At 29.7% G+C, this 24,442-nt stretch overlaps 3 protein-coding genes across 5 annotated transcripts; 2 read left to right on the forward strand and 1 right to left on the reverse strand.

The window, feature by feature from the left end:
• The first annotated feature begins 1,027 nt into the window (after positions 1-1,027).
• On the forward strand, positions 1,028-3,289 carry LOC145971967 (uncharacterized). Of its 3 annotated transcripts, none has more exons than XM_083100118.1 (4): positions 1,028-1,142; positions 1,209-1,449; positions 1,733-1,934; positions 2,011-3,289. In XM_083100118.1, the coding sequence occupies exons 2-4, from the start codon at positions 1,268-1,270 to the stop codon at positions 2,053-2,055; spliced, it is 429 nt and encodes a 142-aa protein (XP_082956244.1). In that variant the 5' UTR covers positions 1,028-1,142; positions 1,209-1,267; the 3' UTR covers positions 2,056-3,289. The 3 variants fall into 3 exon arrangements, 2 of the variants coding, with proteins under 2 accessions (XP_082956244.1, XP_082956233.1); XR_014439014.1 differs by having other exon boundaries at positions 1,029-1,449; positions 2,011-2,115; positions 2,229-3,289; XM_083100107.1 differs by having other exon boundaries at positions 1,029-1,449.
• A 1,514-nt stretch (positions 3,290-4,803) lies between these two features.
• On the forward strand, positions 4,804-9,274 carry LOC145970065 (uncharacterized). The gene is made up of 5 exons (XM_083096492.1): positions 4,804-5,174; positions 6,659-6,793; positions 6,950-7,200; positions 7,378-7,614; positions 8,036-9,274. The coding sequence occupies exons 1-5, from the start codon at positions 5,093-5,095 to the stop codon at positions 8,504-8,506; spliced, it is 1,176 nt and encodes a 391-aa protein (XP_082952618.1). The 5' UTR covers positions 4,804-5,092; the 3' UTR covers positions 8,507-9,274.
• LOC145970074 (adipose-secreted signaling protein) lies at positions 8,656-11,294 on the reverse strand. The gene is made up of 4 exons (XM_083096503.1): positions 11,102-11,294; positions 10,104-10,221; positions 9,731-9,868; positions 8,656-9,304 (listed from the first exon to the last, which is right to left on the reverse strand). Exons 1-4 carry the CDS (start codon positions 11,112-11,114, stop codon positions 9,106-9,108), a joined length of 468 nt encoding a protein of 155 aa, XP_082952629.1. The 5' UTR covers positions 11,115-11,294; the 3' UTR covers positions 8,656-9,105.
• Positions 11,295-24,442: the final 13,148 nt, after the last annotated feature.

Consider the following 24,442-nt stretch of genomic DNA (forward strand, 5'->3'; position numbering starts at 1 on the left):
TACACATTTAATATTTTTAGTCTGAGCATTAAGCTTTCATATCAGACTTTACATTTAAGATCGAAATCGCATTAAATTTGTCCAATTAGATAAAAGAGTAAAGATTTTTTCAAATTAATTGATTGAATTTTATTTTCAATTTTAATTTATATGTAATTTAATACTAAAGATTGAAAAATACACGGTCTCTTATAGATCATTTTATTTTATTGTCCACTTTGTAGAAAAGATATGATACGTTAAGTTGGCAAGCTTGTTGACATTATCTTTCATAGTTAAGTTAGGTCGAGTTAGGTCGATTTTACATTTATCGTACAACCAATTTTTTAAGTATATTGATTGGTTGCAAGATAGTATTTTTTTGAATCTTTAGGAATTTTTTATTTTATAGCTAAAAAAAATTTATCGTACGATAAATATAATATCAGCCTTAGATCGAGTTAAAATATTACTGACCTAAACAATAGTTTTATGGAAACTATACAATATGTTGAGTTGACAAGTTTGTTGACGTTATCTAACCCTTTCATACTTCGGTCAAGTTAGGGTTTTATTACTCATTTTGTAGAAAGAACACAATGTATCGAGTTGGTAAGCTTATTGATGTTAGGCTACTTTCATAGGCATAAGCTGTGTTCTAATATTCACTGCCAGTACTGAAAATCTATAATTTACGTCACGTATACTATAGATTTTCAGTACTGGCAGTTTATATCGGAACGCAGCCATAGTAATATTAGACCGAGCATAAGGCGCCAAGCTTGAAACATAGGTAGAAAGAGAAAGTAGATGCCGTTCACCTTTCTCTTTCTAATGAGAAGAGAGTGGGGGTAAGAAAAAGAGGGGAAAGCTGTTTGCCTCTCTTTCTCACTCTCAGTCTGTCCTCGTTAGAGAGAGAAAAGTAGACGGCATCTACTTTCCATCCCTTTTTACCGGAGCTTCAAGAGGACACACTCGGTCTAATATTACTATGTCTATGGTTACTTTCTCGGTTAGGTCAAGTTAGATTAAGTTAGGATAAGTTAGGTTTTATACATATATATACAATCGTGCACACGCATTCATACGATGGTTTGTTCTGTTATTATACAAGAGTGAGATAGAAAGTGATCATCGTTGATTGATGCAAAACGGAGATTTCTGTAATTAGTCTTTTTCCGTTGAACGTACGTTATATTCGTAAATGACACGATGTTGCAAAATTACAGAACAGTAATGAGGACGAGCGATAGGTATACTCGTCATAAACGTATCGCTTAAGTCCCTAATGTTTAAAATGACGTATCCCGGGTTAGTACTCCTTGTCGGAGTTGGAATTGGACTAGCAACTTTTCTGTATTATGTGTTCAACGAGAATCGCGAGGAGCAGCAGCATTCATATTCTAGAAATGACAGGTCACCGGAGGATCGCTACGAAGATCGTTCTTGGTCGTCGCATAAGGCTGAAAAGTATCCATCTTAATACATACATGCATATATGTATCATTACCTGTGCTCGCGATTATTATTTAACATTCTCTTGATTTTGGACTTTCCACTTCTTGTACATATGATTATTTTTTGTTTTTATTTATTTCATTTTTTTTTTTGACAATTAAATCACAAATGTGACAAGAGAATTATTTATTGTGTTTTTATCTATTGTATTTATGTATTGTAATAGTAAATAATTATGATATTAGGAAATGTATGTTACATATAGCATTTTTTTCTAAAATATATTTATTTCTAGCACAACATTCAATAGAAGGAGTTCATCAAACTCTTTAAAAAATAAAGATGGGAGGGAACCTACAACGAGTAAAGATGATATAACCTATTGTTCAATCTGCCAATACGCATTAATCGAGAAGTCGGAAGTAATACAATTGCGTCCTTGTAAACATAATTTTCACAAAGATTGCATTGATGAATTGAGAAGATATGATCCTGGGGTAAAATTTAAAATGTGTTAACACCGATATAATTCTTGGGACTCAAAAATTCATAATTATGCTCTTTATGTTGCAGGCTTCTTGCCCTAATTGTAGAAGAAAGATCAAACAAGCAATATAAACTCGTCGCAAACGTACAATCGGCTTTTACAGCCATTGCGTGATAAATATTAATTGTTATGTGATTATTTTATCTTTATTATATTTATAATATATTTGTTCTCAAAAAGAGACAACATGACATACGAAATATTAGATATTTCAATGAGTTAAACGTATTTTCAAAATTTCTAGGTTATATATTTCGCAAGAGAAGGAAAAATAAGACATTAAAAGATTATATACTCATGATGATGACTCCTGCTTATAAGACTTTTAATTTATAGCAAAGCAAGTCATCTGCCCAATTCTCGAGCGAGTAGATCTAAAGTTTTACCTGATGCAGAAAATCGACTTTTCGCGACACACTTTAGCTTCGCTAAAAATCGATTGTTCTTATTCTTATCTCGTTCGAAAAGCCATTGGGATTGAAGGCTTGTCTAATACATAGTTCAAAGATAAATAATTATTAAATCTGTGCTTCGATTATAGGCAATCAGTCTTGAGCAGCTTGTAACTTTATATGTATAACCGGGAGTCCGTGATATTATATTCAGATTTCCTTTTCATTAGTATTATTTCAAATTTACAAAAACTGATTACATATTATTTGTTATGTAAGGAACAAGCAGGGTATAAACAAAATTGGAAGCATTATTCTAAGAGTGTCTTTCCTGGATCAAATCAAGTCGAAAAAAATTCATTACTTTTTTCAATGAAAATCTTCAATCTTGAAGTTGAAATATCTTGATAATTATTTGTTGAGAAGAAAAATAGTAAAACATTTTTCGTCTCGGTTTGATACCAAAAATGTACTCTTCGAATAATGCTCTAATTTTTGTTTACATTCTGTACATAAATGCACAAATATAGAGTCTATTATATAAGCAAAATATTTGTGACTGTAAGAATACTTTCTAACAAATAACTATTTAAATGTATTTTTTTCTATTTTTATTGCCTTTAATTCAATAGAATAACTTTATTGCATTAAATTGTAATTTACATCGAAATTGAAATTTAATCTGCTTAGCTTGAGGATTGATGGTACAAATTTCAATTACATTTACTTAGAAATCAGTAAATCATACCTAGCAAATGATATTGCAGATAGTTGGCAGCATTTTATGTGTAAGAAATTAGGTTTGTTTATCTTTAATAAAATAATGAAATACACTATGTATAAATATATTGTACGAATATCTAAAAATGTTGTGTATGAATAATTAATATAATAATACGCTACTCTCTCTTTCTTTCTGTTGTTCCGCTTTCCTTTTCGTTTGCCCCCCATAACTTAAGGCTTCTGAGTAGTCATCGTAGCCATATTGAAATCGTGACGTCAGAAGCGAGAAATAACACACTGAGAATATATATACATACATACATACATACATATATATATATATGTATGTATGTATATCATAATTTTTTTTCATTTTATATGTTAAATTATGTAATAATTATATTGATCAATTCTAATATTCTTTTTATATTATTTTAAATTAAACAATTACTAATAAAAAATATCTTTCTCTATATTCTTTAAGAATTTACAATTATTTTAAACCCACAATAAGGTATATAAGATAAATTCAAAATTCCATATATTATTAAATTGTTTCGTAACAAGCTAATTTCCAACTAATTGCAACTTTTACAATAGACTATCTCATTTATGATATTTTAAAATTTAATCACAAACATAAAAAATGCATTATTTGAAGATAGTCTATTGTAAAAGTTGTAATTAGTTGAAAATTAGTTTGTTACGAAAGAACTTAATAATATATGCATTTTTATATAATTATTTGACTGTTTTATAAACGCAGAACTGAATATTGTTTGCAATTGCAATTTAACTTGAAATTTGGGTTACAAATTTCTCGAAGAAGGATTAAAAGTGAGTATCAAATAGATTAATTATATGTGCGTTGAATTGTATTAGATGGTTTTAATTTAAAAGTACACTTTTTTGAACAAAATAATCATTTTTTTCAATAAAATAATTATAACATAAATAATTCTCTTTAAAAAGAATATAGAAAATAAGGACAAAATACTCCGAATCATAAACTATCTATCACAATTTCTATTCTATCATCTAATCCTAATTCTATCAATCTAATCAATAAACTATCTATTAAAATATCTTATTCTTTGTACAGCATGTTCCATAACTCGCAATTGAAATTTTAATAACATATTCCTGAGCAAAAACTGAGACGAAAATTCTAATACAAAAATGTTAAGGCTACAATAGTTTATAAGCGATCAAAGTTTGCCAATGATATCATGTAGAATTTTTCGTGTAGAATATTTCTTTGATTAAGAAGAAATGTATCTCATTTTTCAAATATGTGTTAAAACATTAGATTTTATAATTCTGTTTAAATGTAATAGTTGAACAATTATTTAAATTTTTACTTAAAAAAAGTAAACGTTTTCTGTATATAATTTATAATTTGTTAATACTAATTAATCACCATAATGTATGATGTACATAATAAATACGCACATAAGAAACGACAAAATAAAATTTGTACAATAGACGTCAATACCTGACATGAAAAAATCAATAACAGATGAGAGATCGATATAAATGTAGTAACGGAGATAGTTACCTGAGCGCGCGAATTCTATATATCTTTGACAAGCTTTTATCGTTTAATTCAAAAACTATTGTAGCCTCAACATTTAATTATTATTAGCGGCGAATACTCAGGAGCCCCCCCCCCCCTTAATTTGGATCTCTCTTTCGTAATAATCTCTCAAACTTTTACCGCGCGCGCGTCTGATTACAAATGTGCATGTACCTCCTGCAATATATACGTGCGACTGCAACGTTTGTCTAGTGAACGGCGCGGAAAACGCGAGGTAGTCGCGCTTTAGTCCAGGAAGTGTTTTGATGCCGAAGAGGATTACTTTTCCCGCGTTATCGCTTCTCTTCGTATAGGAATTAAGCGCGAATCATAGGAATGCAGAAGTAAATGAAGAAGAACACGGATCGATGATTATGGATCACGTTCCTTGTATCAAAATGCATCGATGGGACGAACATGACTGGATTATTGTTTGTTATACTGATCTTTACTCGTGCGGTCGCAGGATTTCGTCTACCCGCGGCCAATGAAAAACGAGGTATGTTTCTCGTTGCATGAAATATGTATGTATCGATATAAGTTTCGAGTACATTTAAACGAAAATTTAAGCAAATCTTTTGCTCTCTTTTGCTTTTGCGCGCGTATATAAAAAATAATATATTTGTTCGATGCATTTTCATGCGCGGCATTTGTTCAAAATTCAAGTGTAGCTTGACTGGCTGAATGAATCGCGTGATTTATCAATATATATGAGGCAATATCGATTCTTGATCGAAAGTTATTCGGTATGCATCATTTATACTACGATTAATCGCATTTGCAATTATGTAAAAAAACTAATTATAAGAAGAAAAAGTGTCATTTATCAAATTTACATGAAAAATGCAATAAGAAAATAGAATCGAGGTCTTATATTTTATTTCTATAGATAATATTAATAATTTTTAATATTTAATAAATATTAATAAAATATTTGTATATAATTATAAATCAGCCACACACGCACACACAGTTAAAGTACACTTATTCATATATTAGATATAACCGATTACATTGTACGCAAAGATTGCACAACGCGATCGTAAAATATGCGGGATTGTAAAACTTTCTTACTCAATCGTTAAAAGCTTTTGTAACAGTGAAATATATTTAAGATTTTGCAAACGAGTATGATAAACTTGATGTATAAGAGATGGTTACCTTATGCGAAACATTCGCATTTGTTCCGCGTACGCGAACAAACAGGTTGTACAGAGCTCAATATTGGTTGTCCCATTTCTGGACCGGTTCCACCATGGAAAGAAGCAAAATAAGTTAAAGCGGATTAAAAGGGGTCGCGTATTAATTTTCGATTTTGTCCGTAATTCGGTGTTGTTGAAAATCGGCATCTCAAGAGCGTATATTAGAATGTTTAATACATTAATTAATTTTCAATTAAGCAAACTTGCTAATTATTACCATGATGTATTTTAAATAATTCATTAGAAGAAACTATCAAGGCTTCTTTAATTCCGTGAAAGACGGACTGCCCGAGTCTGCGATTAAATGCGATTTTATTGTACGTTTCATACACATACGTAATCTTTTCTCTCTTTTCATTGTTGTATAACAAAATGAGTTATACAAGAACACACCAGTGTAAGGCTTTAGCCGCTCTTAGAGACTCGCATAATGGGGTTACGAGAATCTCGCGCTGACCTACGTGCCCGTTTCTCGCGATATAGCGAAAATGAGTATGTAGTCGAACCGAGAGTTAGAGGTGCACTCGATCTCCGGCATACGTATACACATATATGTGCGTACATTCGCTCGTACATGAGGTTGATCACTGTTGTGTATTGCACCGAACGTACTCTACAATAATTGATAAATAGCCATAAAAAAGGCATACACTATAATCGTGATTTTAAGATATTTTACAGAGAAATCCTGAATAATTTACACGTTGAACTCTTTGCATGATAGATATTATATATTAGATACTTATTCAATAATTAAATATTTTCTTGTTTGATCTTTCAGTGAGAAGATTGATACGTGATTGGGCGCCTCTGGTATGGCTCGCTCCAGGAGAACGATTCTTACCCCTTGGTGTACCTGAATTTCTCGACAACGTACAGTCAGATCAATATTATCTTCGCACTAGAATAGACACAGGTAAATGTTCAAATTCTTCAAATTATAACATACGGATAATACGAGAAAGATACAAAATAAATAAAAACTGTTCAAACATACATGGCATAAAGTGTAAATATTTATAAAAAAAATATTGTTACAAAATTGCTATTAATGTTTTGAATTTTTTGACAGAATCCTTATTAAGGAATCAATCGTCTTTTTTATATGGTCGGAAACCCGCTGGAACTGTGCCTGTCTACGCTCTTGTGAAAAATTGCGTTTCCAAAGATGCGTGGCTACGCATAAAAAAAACTAAACGGACATCCAAGAGCGAACAGAACACTTTAACGTTGCCACAGGATTCTGGACTTTTGTCTCAACGACAATCTAATGATGACAATGATTTAAGAACACAGATTGCATTGCGAGAACGAATGCAACAGGTATAAAACACGAAAAGAGATGCATCTTTTTACACTTTATCTCTTTTGGAAATTCCCGATATCAAATTTTAAATTGAATTTCTTTACTTTGTAAAACAAATTTTAAAAAATTTGTTATATTATTTTTTATGAATGTAAGTGTCTTTCTCTTTTTCGTTCACGTAAAACTAATCTCAGACGAAAACAGAACCGCGGTTCGAAAAAGTCAAAGAGAAGAATGAATGTCGAAAAGTGCACTTTCACGTGACCTACTGGATGTTCTACCCATTTAGCGAGGGAAAAATGATTTGCGTATTAGATCTTGGGTTTTTTGGCAGCTGGCCGATACCTACTATGGGTGGCATGTGCATAGGTACGCTCAAAGAATACGGCAGTCACATCGGAGATTGGGAACATATGAGTCTTTACTTCAAGGTAAGTTACTTTCTTTAAAAATTTTTTTTGCAAAGTAAACTTTTCTGCTCTTTTGCTTTTACCGTATACTTGAAATAAAATCAATAAATATGCGATATAATTTGCGATAGTATATTTTATCTTGATATATTTTTAAGCTTAGCTAATCCACGTGGCAAACTATATACACTAATGTCAGATAAAAATTTTAAATATTGAACATCTACTTATTACTTAAATTTATATTTAGAGCCAAATTAACATACACATAACGCGTATCAATTATCGTAAAAACTGTATTTAATCTAACGAACAGCATCAGAGCGGTATAAAAAATAAATTGTATTATTTATAATTATTTGTTTATACATAAGTGTATATATATATATATATATATATATATATACACACTTATATATACATAAATATTGCGTATTTTTAGGATAACGAGTATCCTCTGGCGATGTATGTATCAGCCCATGACGCCGGTGCATTTTATCGATATGATCCACGAAATGGCACTTTTGTTTACGAAAGTCAGGAAACTAGAAAAGGTCTCTTCCAAAAGCCGACTTTTCCTGAAAAAGTTTATACCGCCAATGGCTCGCATCCGATTTTATTCAGTGCGCGCGGCTCTCATGGGCTCTGGACAGCTCCGGGAAAACACAAATTTGTTCGTGTTCCACGTCTGTATGATGAAAGTGGATTCGGGACTGCCTGGCCGACGTGGAAAAAATTGGAATTGCTCTTAGAAGAAGACAACGAGCCTTTACCAGGCTGGATGACTTTCAAAGGCAAATGGGGTAATCCCAGCAGTAACTGTCATCCGCTAGCAAAATTAGGTTTTAACATTTGCGAATTTGTAGACGGTCCAACCGGAATTCCTATGAAAAAATTCAATTTTCGATGTTGAGATTTACTGTTTGGATAAGAACTGACAAATCATGTTTTGCTGTTGGGTCAATTTTATGAATCCGATAGCGCAAATATAGTGTATGTAAAACTAGTGATAAATTATTGAAACTTTGACAAGGATGCCAAATGTTATTGATAAGCCACAAGAAAATTTTATCGTTTTAATTTATTCAAATAATTTTTTCTTTAATCTTAATTTCTTTTAACGAATACATAAAAGATAAATAAAAGAATAAATAAAAGATGATTTAGTACCTTGGTGAACGTGTTCATTTAGCGAAAGTTTCGTTGGAAATTGACAGTTGATATAAAACGATAAAATACAATTTACTCATTATAACCTGCGGATACATAATTAGCAGACGATAAGTGTCATAGCTTTTGTAGGCATTTCGCGCGTGACGTACGCTTAAAAAGAGCAACAGTAGGCAGATTATTTTATCTTGCGAAACATTTTCTTGAACATTTTCTTTCACAATTGTATTATTCGCTCTATTCTGGAATGCTAATTCCGCCGATTATTCGTTTGTACTTTTAATACTTAACTCGGCAAAGCTCAACGCCTAAATATCATTGAAGACTCGATAGCAAGCAGATTTATTCAGAAACTTCGTCTTCGTCCACTCCTTCTATACCAATGCTGCGTATGCCATTTCTTAATAATGGTGTGCCCTTATCCTTTGCCAAAACACGTGCGTTTAATACAATTTTCAATGGCGTACCAGATGGACAACACATTATTTCGACTTCCTCCTTTAATATTTTTTCTTTATATGCTAGCAGCTCTATCTTCAATCTGAAAGAAGCAATTATTTTATACATCAATTTGAAAAAATGTAATAATTGAATATGAAAAAATATAACATGTACTTAACGAGAGCAAGTAAATGCCAAGCGCGAGTTTATATCACATTAAATAATCTATTTAATTTAAACATAAAATGACGATAAATAAAATCACTTTTAACAATACTAATATAATTGTTGCTAATATTGCTAAACATGATCCTAAAATCGAAATGTTCATTTATTGTGATTTTATGTGTTTAAATTGAATAAATTATTTGTGAGACATAAATCTACGCCTGGCTCTTATATTTGCTATTAATTTTGATTACTTGGATATTGTATATTATCAGAGTCATTTTTTACGTGATTGTAGTTTCGTTATATTTTTAAAATTTGATTTTATAAAAAAATATATATACAACAAATTGTATACTTTAAACTGTCTTTCTCTTGTGCCAAAAGGACAATGTAACAGTGTGCATTGTGATTTCCTGCAATTATTGCCGGGGCTACCATTTTTCTTTCTGGATGGATACATGTGTTCCATGGCACAGAGAATTCTATGTGATATCTGGAAAAAATGTATATTCATACATATTCATGGTCAATATTTACATACACATACATATATACATGTATATTATTCTTTTTTACATATTTTTTATATATATTGTTAAAAATGTTAATAAGAAACGCAAAATTACGATAGAAATTTACTAAAAATTTCCATTCTTAGCATTCGAAATAATAATTTGTTAGACTGAAAAAAGTATTAATTATAATTTATAAGTTTTATAGAATAACACCTATGATGCAATTGCAAAAATCCTAAGTGAGCATCAATGTGGCCATGTCTCTGTGGCTGTATCATAATATTGTTGTCTTTTCCAAGTCCGCATCCGCCGCTAAAGTGCACATGATGTTCTACAAGCATAATATTAATTAAATTAAAAGAGGAGGAAGATTTTTACTAGATTAAATACACATGTATATGTAAAACATTGAAACACTAGTAACTTTTAAGTAATTAAAGATTAAAAATAAACTTTTTCACAAACTAAACTTCAACAACAAAATATACAAAGCTATTTAATAAAACTTTTTTTAATTAATTTCCAAATAGACTTTCACAGAGTAATTAGTTTTAAGACTTAATTGGAAATCTGATATTGGAAACTGTATAAAAATTAAAGAAAGACTATAAATATTGTGAAAAACAATTTTTTTCGATAATTTTGTGAATGGAAAAAATCTCTTCAAATTGACCTGAAAATGTTTTGAGTTATTTTCAACACAGATTTACATAAGAAAAGATGGTAAATAAATTTCTCAAATTCCTTTATCAAAAAGTATAACATCATTTATAATAATTAAATTTGTTTTAATATTCTTTACATTATTTAAAAATAAAAAATTATATATCATCATTTAAAGAAATAATCTTCAAACATTATTAAAAACTTGGTATTCTTCCAAAATTTTATTATTGCAACTTATCCATTAAGAGTTATTACATTTATAATTAATAATTAAGAGCTATTAATTTTCTAATAATATATATTATTTTCAATTGTGATAAACCTTACATCTACATTCAATAATGATCAATGAACAAAAAGTTTACTAATACCTTTTTGCTATATAACTTTATATATATTTATGTACACTTTGTTATATACACTACGATTTGTTAAAAAAAATATTACATAAATGTGCTTTTAAGTACATGTTTATATATTGTTCCAAAAAAGATTGGAAAATGAAATAAGATAATATTTTATTGCAGGAAAATATCATTAAATACCTTTATCTCCCATGTTTCATAAAATAATTTAGCAAGTTTGATAGTGGTACTTTCATACTGATCACATAAACTAAGTTAACAAAATCAACTCATAACAAATCTCAACTTAATGTTAGGTTCAAGTTTAGGTTAGGCTTTGGTGAACCTCCTGGTCTAACTCCGAAATCGATTTTAAAGACCCTGTATCCCGTACCTATATAGTGAAAATACAAAGGCTCCGGTTTCATGACTACCAACTCCAAGAAATAAATTTTTATATACTATATAACTAAACCATAGACATAAAATACATAGACTGCTCACAAGAAAACTAAAAATATAACACAAGAAATAGTGATATTTAGCAAGCCATAGACATAGAAATATGCTTTTTTTTTAAATAAAAATACCGACAAAGTACTATTAAAGCTAGCCAACCATGGCTAAATTTATTCTATGAATGAAAAAATTTTTCGCATTTCTAGCTTTTTCACTAAAATTTAGAATACAGTTATAAAAATATCTCTTACTATTTGAACCGCTACAATCAACATTTTAAATATATCGTGATTTTTCGTATAATGTTTCTAAAATGATATACCTCCTATTGAGTGATACATATCATATACAGTTCATATGATCGTAATAAAATTAATTAACGTTACTAATTAGAATGATTAGAACTATTTAGAAAAGAAAGAATACGATTAAAACTATAGGAACATTAACAGGATAAATCTCCGTTTTGAAAATCAAGTGTATGTTGTTTCAAAAAAATTATTAATGCTACTAATAATTAAAACTCTTTAGAAAATAAAAGAATTTTTTAGAGACGGAGATGTTAACCTTATCCACAAGGCAATTTGACAAATCGTAAATATATCGAACAACTTTTTAAGTTTTTTTCAATAATTTTAATCACTTTATAAATGTTTTACTTTAATAAATCTTCTGGCCAGATTTAATCTATCGATGAAGATAGTATTACGTAATATTTTCAGTTTCGAGAATTATATATTAAAATAATTTTAAAAATTATATTATATAATATATTAATTAAATAAATTATATTATATATTATATACCGATTATGTATTCTCTTTTAGCAGTAAATTGATCTTTGATATTCATCAATTTTTTAAAAATAATTAGAAATTTAATTGATAATACGTATGTAAAATTTATTAATTTAATCACAAATTGATTCCTCTAAAAAAATTTATATATAAAGCATTAAAATGCTCGAAAATTAGAGATTTTGCAAAATATTTCAAATAGTTTTTTCTTTATATAAAATATAAAAGATTTAAATATTTTACTCTAACATAGTAAATATTTTTTTTTCATTATTTTATTACAGTTTTCATAACAGCATAACATTTTATGTAAATACTTAATATTCTATATAATACAATATAATTACTGAATTATGAAGTACAATAATTACAGAATTTATTATTATTAACGAATTTTATATACAACTGCAAGTTGTCTTTTTGTTTCTAATACCATGCATTCCTATCTAATATATGCATTCTCTTCTTCGATATTATGGACTTATTATGGACTTACTTGGATTATTATGACCTATGGTATTTCTCGTCCCAAGTTCATAAGACCTTAACGTGCTTTTTCCTTCCTGTGGAGTTTATCGGAATATCTTCATTTGTTTTCAGAAATTCTTAAAGATGCTTAAATTATTAAATTACTCCTTTCTATATTCTCTCGATTACTGTATCTTCTGCTTCTATATCTTTAAAAAATATTAATATAATTAATGTAATATATATAATTCTGGTATCTCTCTTAGTCTGATTCTTCTCCTTTGACTTGTCCAGCATAGGTGACCCTACCGGTAATTATGGCCGATATTTATAATCCATTCTTATATTTAAGATCGTCTTAAGTAAATTGAAAATTTTTACACAACTATTTTAATAACTAAACGGAATCTTAAGACGTGATCTAAGATTATGCTTAAAATGATCTTAAATATAAGAATAGTCTATATGAATATCAGCGTATGTTATCGCTGGCATAGCTATTAGGTTCATGAGAGTACTGAAACCTCCTCACCCGGCAAATGTCTTCGTTAAGGTAGAGATACATTGAGGAGGAAAACTTTTTTATTTTATTCTTATTTTCTTTTATTACAGAGTTTCCAAATAGAGAATATAATACATATGTAAAATATATATTATATAATTATAATATATACAACGTAAATTATAATTAATTTGCAATTACATAAAAAACACATTATAAAATATTAAATTATGTAACATAAAAATAATTACATTACAAATATATTACAAAATATATTACAAAATTTAATGCAGAATAAATAATATATAATGTGCATTACAAATATATATTACAAAATATAATAGAAATTTAATATAAACTATAATTTGAAACTTAATACAAAATAAAATTTATTACACAGAATTGCATACGCAAGCTAAGAAGACTATTAATCGATGCGTTTGAAGATAAAACGTTGCATTGTATAATTTAGAAACAGGTCATACTTACGAAGATTTGTTGTCTACAATACGTGTTCTTGTGTTATGAAGTATTTTGATAAATAGTTTTCAAATATCTATATGCTTTTTGCATAAAGTAAACTAGTTTTTACGAATTCGTTATTTTTTAATACATTTTTTGTCCCCTGGCTCGGACAGAATATTTTGTTCTAATCTTGCCAGACACTAAAAATGTCAGTATTGCATGTCTGTGAAGAAATAAGTTTAAAAAGACGAATCGATCAAAGAAGATAAAGAAAACTAGAACATTAACATCTAAACATACAAACGATGATACTACCTGTGTAGTTTGCCTAGAGAGCAATGAAAAAGATTGAATTCAATGCTCCAACTGCTAGGAATGGGCTCACGAGGCATATGCTGATATCCCTGAGTGTTCTGATAATTATATTTGTGATCATTATAAATTATTTTGAAGTTATACGGTTTTTAGGGGATTTATTTTAACCATGTCCGGTACTAGGTGCCACTTCAAGATCGTACAAAATTTTATACCAAAGTTTGACACTGATTTAAATATTATATTATAGAAAAATTGATTATTCCGTTCATTTATTCTCATTTCTAATATTGTTAACTAATAATTAATGCAAAATATAAAAGAAATAAAATATATTTTTTAAATTTATCTACGAAAAACCTTAAGTGTCCGCTACTAGGGAAACTTTCCCTATACAAAATGGTATATATCTAAAAACTAATTTAATAATTAGAGATTTGGCTCAAGTAATCAAAAAATTAAAAAGAAAATGGCATAAGAGCCAACGCGCGGTAATTGGAGCGCAGAGAAGCAACAACACTTCTTTCTTTTTTCAGTATTAGTTTATTAAAAAACACATTATAATAACAAAAAACGTACGTTTTGGATCATCTTTTGATCCTTCTTCAGCGCGATGTTAACAATATATGTTACAGATAGTGACGCGTTACATTAAACGAATTTGTTCTCGACGCGTAGGTGACGCTAAATTGCGTCCCGCGGAGGTCTAGTAAGCGCTCTGCTTCCAATAGTCAATTAAATATACTATAGTTATGCTATGCGACGTCACAGCAGATCAGATTCCGCGCTTTTTACAATTAATAATATAGTATACCGCTGTGCGCCTCAAGCGCTTGAGCAGAGCGTTTACTAGACCTCCGCGGGATGCAATTTAGCGTCACCTACGCGTCGAGAACAAATTCGTTTAATGTAACGCGTCACTATCTGTAACATATATTGTTAACATCGCGCTGAAGAAGGATCAAAAGATGATCCAAAACGTACGTTTTTTGTTATTATAATGTGTTTTTTAATAAACTAATACTGAAAAAAGAAAGAAGTGTTGTTGCTTCTCTGCGCTCCAACTACCGCGCGTTGGCTCTTATGCCATTTTCTTTTTAATTTTCTAAAAACTAATATTTCAAAATGGCGATGAATGTCCAATACCTGCAAATAGTTTCTTAAAAGAAACTAAAAATTAATGTTAATATCCCCAGTATCTAGAAATAATTTTTCAAAAAAGACAAATTATATTAATTAAAAATATATTCGTTCGTAATCATTTTTATCAAAAAATTAATAAAAATTAATTACAATATGAAATTACTTGAAAAATAAAAATTTATACACAACGCTATATCCATATTAATCTACTATTAAATCTTTCTGACATTAGACAATAATAATACCAATCTTAATAATGATAGAACATTTTTAACGAAGAAAAGAAAAGATACATTTCTCTCATCTAAATATATATTATTTAAATTAATTCGACGTTAAAGAAACGTATAGCATTCATCGTTGAATTATTATCGAAATCATTGCTTTCGGAAATTGCCAGAAAAACCTGGGATTAGTTCTAATCTTACAATAAAAATTCCCAATTTTTAACAGGGCACCGAACTAGACGTCGCGAATGGATCTCACAAGAACCGATGAAAAATTCTCCATGATGAAAATCGTTTCGACTCCTCGGCGGTACGAGCCACGCAACTTTCATTAACGTTTATTTAACGAAAGGAACAACGATAACTCTTTTATTAAAACGACAATCTCGTCTAAGAAAATGCGAAAAAGAATGCGGGAAAAACACGGTGTTTTCGCAACCGTAATTTATTAATTTATTTATGAATATTTTCCGATACAAAATTCGTAAATACAAATATAACAGAAAAAACAAATTATTAAATTTATAATAATTAACTCGCGATTCTATAATATTGAAGGTGATCGTTAAATTTTATAAAGCTAATATTTAATCGTTGACTTATCACATCGAATCTTCACTCTCTTATTCGACATTTTTTTATATTTAATTAGCAATATTTAGGAATATTATATGATGAGAGAGACAGCGATAAAATTCTTTTGTTAAAACGGTAATCTTGTATAAGAACTTGTATTAAAAATTTTATATTTGAGAATTTTATATTTTAGATTTGATCACGCGTATATACTTAATATGTATATCAGAGAGAAGACTGAGAGATGTCATGGCCTGCTTTTAGGTGATCCCTGAAAGCGATACTCCCTCTATGGACATTGAAAACGTGGACATAAACTACAAAGCCAATGTCCATGAATGTTCTCAGAGGGTAATATATAATGTGCACAATTTCTGATTTTGTTCCGTGCCATGTGCACGAAATGCCGGTAGTGTACCAGTGCTGTATAACAAGATACTTATGTATGTAAATTGATAGTAAATAAATTATTCAATCGCGAAAGATACTGTAATATTCAAAGATGAATAAATATTTTTCTATATTCATTGTCATATTTATATCTTTTTATTTACGAAACACAAAATGCCTGCTGTGGGATAAAAACATTTTTAACCGTATTTCTATAAATCTTAATTAGCAGTAAACTGATCTTTGATATTTATCACTCATTTTTTTAATTATTTAAAAATTTAATTATTAATACATGTATAGAATTTGTCAAATTAATCACTGATTCTTCTGAAGTTTTATAATTAAGACTCGAAAAATATAAATGTTGCAAAATATTTTGATAAGTCTCTTCCTTTATATAAAATATAAAGAATTCATATGTTCCATTCTAATATAGCTAACATTATTTATATATTTTTATTATCATTTTCATACCAGCATAATACTTTTATGCTTAATACTTTATATAATACAATGTACTAAATTATAAAATTTAATATAATTACAAATTATTTATTATTATTAATAAATAGGTTGTGTATGCATACTGTCTTTTAGTTTCTAATCATTTCCAATCACTATGCATTTCTATCCAATATATTCTCTTCTTCGAATTCTTGGATTATTATGGTTTATTGTATTCCTTTGTGTTAACATCATAAAAATTACCATCACTTGTCATGCTTATTCCTTCCTATGGAGTCCATCGGAATACTTTCTATGGACATTTGTTCTCAGGTATAGATATTCAAATCACTGTAGTTGCCTTTTTCTATTTTCCCGATTATTGTCCCTTTTTCTTTTATTTTATTTAAAAATATTAATATAATTAATATAACAAATATTTATATAATCTTGGTATCTCTCTTCCCCTTCGACCTGTCCGGCATGGGTGATCCTATCAGTAACTACGGTCGATATTTATAATTCACTTTTATATTTAAGATCATACTTAAAATTATCTTAAATATAAGAAAAGTCTATGAATATCGGCGTATGTTACCGCCGGCATAGCTCTCAGGTTCATTAAAGTACTCAAACCTCCTCACCCAGCAAATGCCTACGGTGGAGATACCATCTCGAGGAGGAAAAATTTTTTATTTTCTTTCAATACAGAATTTAATACAAAGGTTAATGTAAAATATAATATAATTTGAAATGTAATACAAAATAATTTATAACATGGAATAATTTATTACACGAAAATGTCTAAAATATATGTATCCCCTAAAAAAAAACCTTATAAAGGTAAAAAAATACGCCAAGTACATAAAAAAAATTACAAAATCTAAAAGAGTGATAAAAATAAAATATTTAAAAACCGATATGAGATCAATACTATTAGCCAAGTACAATAAATTATGTGATATTAATTCGTAATCGATACTAAATGAGTTATGATTACTTTAATTCCTAAAGCATTTTTTATATGATGTATATAATTTAAAAAAGTTTTACACAAATTCTAAATCGCATAAATGACCTTCAGGTCGAAGTAAGAAAACTTGGCGTGCCCCCCCTCCCCTCCCGCTCCGTCGTTTACATATCTTGAATAAAATAAAAAATTTGATTATACAATATACATATAAACAATATATATTTGTTAATTCTTTCATTTAGTAAGTACAATTTACATTTTTATAAAATAAGCTTTAGACTACGAATGTGCAACAGGCAGCCTGTGGGTCAGAAACGACCTGCGAAGCTTTTCAATCCGACTTACAACAATTAAACTTTACTTGCAGAGAATAAAAAAAAACTCATAAAAGAAGAGATTTCATGCCTAATCTCTATGTGATGATTTCCAGTAATACAGAGGAGATAAGATATATAAGTTCGAAATTTAGTTACGCGCGTGCGCGGTCCGTAGCGTAATTTTAAATTTTACATTGGGCCCATCAAAAATGTAGCTTTTTCATGTTTTAAACTATATGATTTAAATACGGGGAAAATGAAAAATATCACAATTCTGATATGCGATTATCATTTCTCGGGATTGACTGCACCGATTTTATTCAAACTGGTCACAATCGAAAGCTTGTATTCACATTATATAAGAAAAATGCCGTTAGATTTTTAATTACGGTTTTAGTTTCTGAAATATTTCAATTGAAAGTTTATGTGACGTCATTTAATGTAAAATTCCGGATAAGCTACATGGTAGCGCTGCGTCGAGAACAGTGACTCTCAATGCTCGGATCCAATTTTTTATCAGTTTTTTATGTATTTGGCGTCGCGACGCTACCGCGTCGCTTGATAATATTTTATAATATAAAATTTACTAAAAATTTTTACATAGTCCAGACAAGATTAGCGATGATTAATCCCTAAGATTATTGGAATTTTAATATATTTTCCTTAGCATTAAAGGAATATTAAAAAAATTTTAATGATCACCTAATAGCCCTAACAATCCTTTTTTTTTTTTTTTTTTACGTGGGGAAAATGCTCTTTATGCACACCCCGGCGGGACCTATTTAGCGGTCCCGCCGGGGCAGTGTTGGACTCTCACGTACATAAAATTTCGTATTAGATAAAAGTACATAAATTTCGCAAAAAAATTCGTATTACTATAAAAATTATTGAGTGTTAACAATTTAATTTTTATCCTTATATAAATAAAATATCTATAAAAAAAAAACACTCAAAAAATATTGACCCCTTAAACATTGTTAATATTAATAATATAATTATTGAAATATTTATTAATCTGTTTTCTCTAATATTATTTAAACCTACATTTCCTGATTCTTTAAAAGATACATAATATATTAGTCACCTAAATTAATCACATAATAGCCCTAACAATCCTCTACTTCTTGAAAGGAAAATTAAAAAATCTTAATGATCATCTAATAGCCCTAACAATCCTATTTCTCGATTAAGTGAAATTATTCGAGGAAAGCCTATCTTTAATCACGTATATTTTAATTACGTGCCCTAATTACATTCTCTAACCGCGTGCCCTAACCACGTGAATAAATGTCCGACATTACGTACTATTGTACGTAAAGCTTTTCTTCAGGCCAGTTGAACTTACCTTTCGTTGATCCTGGCCACTTTCTCGCTCGATCTCTAATCAGAGATCGAAAAAGGAGATAAACACTCCATCTTTTGCCGATTAATTACCGGCAAATGAGCGTAAATATTTCACGCTCATCGTAACGATCGCTCGATTTTACGACCGTTCGTTAAATATTTGAATATAATTTTATTTTAACTCAAATAAAGCCAAATTACTACAAATTTCTGTATATTATATTTTCTAATAAAATATAAAATTCATGTGTGTGTATAACTTTTATCATATTACAAATTATTTAATTAATTAATCATTTGGCTTTATATTAAGTTAAAGTAAAGTTTAAAAATAATATCTGCAAACAAATTCTACGATGGATGAGCTATAAGAAATTAGAATAAAATAAGTGCGCGTTATAAAAATAAAGTAGCATCAAAAATTGATAAAATTGATAAAATTATTAATGCGTGCTCTTTATTTAATAAATTAGATAAAATCTTTACAAAAAAATTTTCTTTTCTTGATTCTCTTTTTTTAATTAATATTTCGATATATTTTCGCAATAGATGCAAAGCATTTCGGAAGAATTTATTAAAAGTTATTTAATTTAATCTATCCTAGCTCATTCATTTTAAGGCAACGGATTTACTACAATCTACAATCTACAATCTACATCTACATCTACATCTACAATCTCTACGAATCCGTTACCTTAAAGTTAAATAAAAGTTTTTCTCTCACTCACCGGCACTGATGCGCAACAGCGGAGTTATCGAAGCTACGTTGTCTGTAACATACAAATATAAAATTCATTTATAATAATGTTCACAAAATGCAATCAATATTTCAAAAAATTTTTATCGTTCGGAATTTTATATCCGATGTGTAAAATAATAAGCAGAGATAAACACGCGTGGAAAAATTTTATAAATTTTTGAGACGGTTTCTTAAATAAAAAGTTTTATAAAAATCTTTTTCTCTAATTTTCTATTTAATTCATTAAAATAATAAGACCGAATTATTATGCGTACAATTTATACCAATTGATATACAAATAATAAATATTCACCATCAGGTTGCTCCGCCGATGCAAGATGCCTCTCCCAGGCCTCCTCCTCCTCTCATGTTGCTGACGCGCGATACTTTTAACGGCACTCCCGCACTCACGAGCGATATTTTTATATCGCTATTTCCGCTATTTTACGCGCGATACTAAACAGCACTCCCGCACTAATTCGGTACGATTAAAAATTTGGTTGCGCGATGTATATATTTAATATATATATACTTTGTACGACACTCCCGGTTTCGGTACGAGCGAAAATCCCATTTCTTTTCACGAGAATCAACTTCGAGCCAACAGGTCGGGAATGCAACGATACAACGAGCAAAGGCCCGAACCGGAAAGAAGACGAAACGATTGACGGAAATAGAGGAAAATGAAGTTCACCAACTCTTTTTCGCGCATAATTATCCTATCTCGTATCGAACCTGGACCCGCTAAGCACGATTTCAGCTGCTCCGCCCGGACATATTATGCCTCCCGCGGTTGCTATATGCTACACCAGGCTGGTAGACGGCAAAAGAAGAGAATACACACATTTTTTAAATGCTAACATTCAGCAATTTAGAAAATGGGGAGGCAACCCTTTTTACCGAGCGAAAATCGTGCCTAGGGGAATCCACTCGACTCCTCGACAGGGTTAACACACGCAGTGCGTGTGGCTGTAGACGAGCAAAGAGAAGGGACCCATTAACGACCATTCCATCGATCGAGTTCTAACTAATTCGGTCGAAATCACTTGACGAAGCACGAAGCACGAGTGTACGTAGCAACGCGTGCAAACTCGAAATCCTAGTTAGTTGGCATCGGAAGTAGAGACTCGTGACAATAATGAAATTGGGATTTTTATACGAAAAGTCCAACGCGGAAGCGCGAAAACGCGACGACGCGAGAATACTACAACGCGAAACCGTGGTAACGAAACGCCGCCGTCCGCGACACGTTGATGGCACCGACGACGCGAAAGGGTACTTAGCTTCCCCTTCAGGCTCCTCAAGATTTATACTAAATAGAAAAAATTTAAGATAAACCTCAAGGCACCATCCAAGTACTAAGCCCTCCCACCCCGACAAGGTGTACCCAATGGGAGGGTTATATTATATATAATTTTATATATAATATATTTTGTGGAATTTATTTTGTAATATACTATATAAATTTAAATTCGCAAATATAAACGATAAATAAAAATATAAAGGATAAGATAATATATTACATAAAGCAATGTTCAAAATAATTGATTTTAAAACTAATTATTGCGCGCAATTAATTTTTACATTTTTACTTTTAAATAGATATATTTTAATATTATAAATTACGTAATTACAAAATAATTTATATTTCTTAGATATAAACTTTTAATAATACGATAAATAAAAAAATTTCTATTTTTTTATATGTAAAATATTTAAATAAATATATTAATATGAAATATTTTATAAAACATAAGAAGTATCTGAAAATATTAATAAAAAATTTTATAAATGTTTTAATCATTTTAAAATAAACTGGAATATTTTTTAGAAGTATATGTATTATATATGTTACAATTTAAAATCACTATCAAAGAAATAAAACGAAACGTGAAATATGTATATTTTGAATATATACTAATGATAAATAATTTATATATTGTTGGAACGATATATATCGAACGCGCGCGACACAATCGGTATATGCTGACGCTTGTGCACTCGTAATTAATAACGCGATTTAAGGTGCATAAGAATTTTAATAAACCGCGAGTAACATACAAGAATTCAGAATAATCGTAAAACGGATCACAAACAGACGCGCGTCCGCATAGTTTGACAGCTGGGCTCAGACTCTCTGACAGTTGTTGTTTATATCACAACATCTTGACAACTCGCGCGGAAACGCGATCTTCTTCGAAAGAATTCAACGACTGACGAATACATTCAACGGGACGCGGGGACGCAATAATATAATAAATAATGAATGTGATAAATAATTTATATTAATGACTTACATCATATCTTATTGGTCCATCCATTTCCAAAACCTCCTTCTTTCTTTTGCTTTCTTCGTTTTTTTTTTCGTGGCACTTCAATCCTCCTTGCACTCATTTGAATTCCTCGTTGCACTTGCAATTGTGTTCAGAGAAAGAATTTGATAATATATGAAATGTCTCACATCACTACTTCACTGCTCAAGAGCTACTGAGCGAATGATCGTAAGTCAGAAACATTACCGCGGTACTGTTTATATCGCCAAGGTTGACTATGTAAAGAAAGAATTTGATAATATATGGAACGTCTCACATCACTACTTTACTGTTCAAGAGCCACTGCGCGAATGATCGTAAGTCAGAAACATTACCGCGGTACTGTTTATATCGCCAAGGTTGACTATGTAAAGAAAGAATTTGATAATATATGGAACGTCTCACATCACTACTTTACTGTTCAAGAGCCACTGCGCGAATGATCGTAAGTCAGAAACATTACCGCGATACTGTTTATATCGCCAAGGTTGACTACGTAAAGAAAGAATTTAATAATATATGAAACGTCTTACATCCCTACTTTACTGCTTAAGGTCATTGTGCTATCGTAAGTTCAAAAACATTAGCGCGATAGTGTTTATATGGCTAAGGTCGGACCCCGTGTTACTAATAATTCACGTTGCCGAATGTATAAAATATATATACTACCCCCGGCGGAGTGGTTGCGGGAGGGTGGCCGAAGGCCCCCCTTGTATCCATCCCCCGCGCGCGCGCGCGCGCGCGCGCGTGTGTGTGTACACATACATTTGTGATATTTATTAATTGTATTAAATTCTATATAAATTTAAATTGTATTAAATGTATTTAAAATTATTACTTTTTTATATAACAGCTAAAATAGTAGGTTTATGAAAAAAATTCATATAATCTTTTTTGTAGGGTTTTTCAGGGTCTTTATTTTTTGCCTAAAATTTTTTTTCTTCAATCAATATTTTCGGAGATAAAAAGCATTAAAATTGTGAAACTTCAATTTGTTGTATCTTCTAAACTAATGTTATCCCCCACTTATTTCTTGCGTAGAATTACTCAGAAAAGTTCCTCTACAACATATTTCAGTGGCGATAAAATCGGCGAGGTTTGACCTTTTATGCACATTTACCGAAAAAGAATCTAACAATCATACGAAATGTTTCGCATTACTATTTCATTGTTCGAGTGTCGCCGTGCGAATGATAACAAGGTTGTATTACATGAACAATAGCACACTACTATTTATACTGCCAAAGTCGAACATCATGTTATTGATAATTCATTGCCGAAATATTTTATATACTATGATATGTATGTATATGCAAAATATTAAATTACGAAAATATACGATAATATTTTAAATTACGAAAATATTACGATAATATTTTAATTTATGAGATTAATTAACGATTTTACTTATTAAACGTTGTTTAAATTAAGTTTTACGTAATGTTAATTATTTGGATCTACAATTCGATTGTTTTATTGCGCGTTTTCAGTCTAAATTATATTTAGATCTTAAAGAAATAAAGTGACAAAGCGTATTATGGCCAAATTTATTTGATTCTAAATATCATTAAAGAAATAATTATCCGTAAAGATTGCAATGAAACAATAATTTATTATTTTAAATCCCCCTCCCCTCTATCATTACGATTCTTACTTTATTAAATGAATAAATTACACGGAATTTGCGCTTCGAACATTATTATCATGATATATATAATTATATGTATATACATACATATATATATATATATATATAATTATTATTTGTGGAAGTTAATTAATCATTAATCATATTACTATAATAAATAATTTTCTGATACTAGAATCATGTTCAGAAAAGAAATTGGAAAAAGTAGAATATCTCGTATTATTACTTTTCTGTTCGAGTATCATCGCACGAATGATAACAAAGCTGAGGGAGAACATATTAGCGCTATATATCGCAAAAATCAATCATCGTGTTATTATTAATTTTTCATTGAAATATTTTACGTACTATGACAATATAGTATGTGTATATATATATATATATATATATATATATATATATATATATATATATAAGTAA

Source organism: Camponotus vicinus, unplaced genomic scaffold (assembly GCF_025532165.1).
Source record: "Camponotus vicinus isolate PSW18456_S1 unplaced genomic scaffold, iyCamVici1.0 SCAF_1, whole genome shotgun sequence".
Lineage (NCBI taxonomy): Eukaryota > Metazoa > Arthropoda > Insecta > Hymenoptera > Formicidae > Camponotus > Camponotus vicinus.

Excerpts from the sequence above, each read along its gene's own strand:
- LOC145971967 (XM_083100118.1), top strand. The coding sequence starts at position 1,268 with ATGTTTAAAATGACGTATCCCGGGTTAGTACTCCTTGTCGGAGTTGGA. Across the intron at positions 1,450-1,732 it reads TCGTCGCATAAGGCTGAAAA|CACAACATTCAATAGAAGGA; the intron begins GTATCCATCTTA and ends ATTTATTTCTAG. Across the intron at positions 1,935-2,010 it reads TGAGAAGATATGATCCTGGG|GCTTCTTGCCCTAATTGTAG; the intron begins GTAAAATTTAAA and ends TTTATGTTGCAG.
- LOC145970065 (XM_083096492.1), top strand. The coding sequence starts at position 5,093 with ATGACTGGATTATTGTTTGTTATACTGATCTTTACTCGTGCGGTCGCA. Across the intron at positions 6,794-6,949 it reads TCGCACTAGAATAGACACAG|AATCCTTATTAAGGAATCAA; the intron begins GTAAATGTTCAA and ends ATTTTTTGACAG. Across the intron at positions 7,201-7,377 it reads TGCGAGAACGAATGCAACAG|ACGAAAACAGAACCGCGGTT; the intron begins GTATAAAACACG and ends AACTAATCTCAG.
- LOC145970074 (XM_083096503.1), bottom strand. Across the intron at positions 9,869-10,103 it reads TTTTTGCAATTGCATCATAG|ATATCACATAGAATTCTCTG; the intron begins GTGTTATTCTAT and ends CATTTTTTCCAG. Across the intron at positions 9,305-9,730 it reads CAAGAGAAAGACAGTTTAAA|ATTGAAGATAGAGCTGCTAG; the intron begins GTATACAATTTG and ends TGCTTCTTTCAG.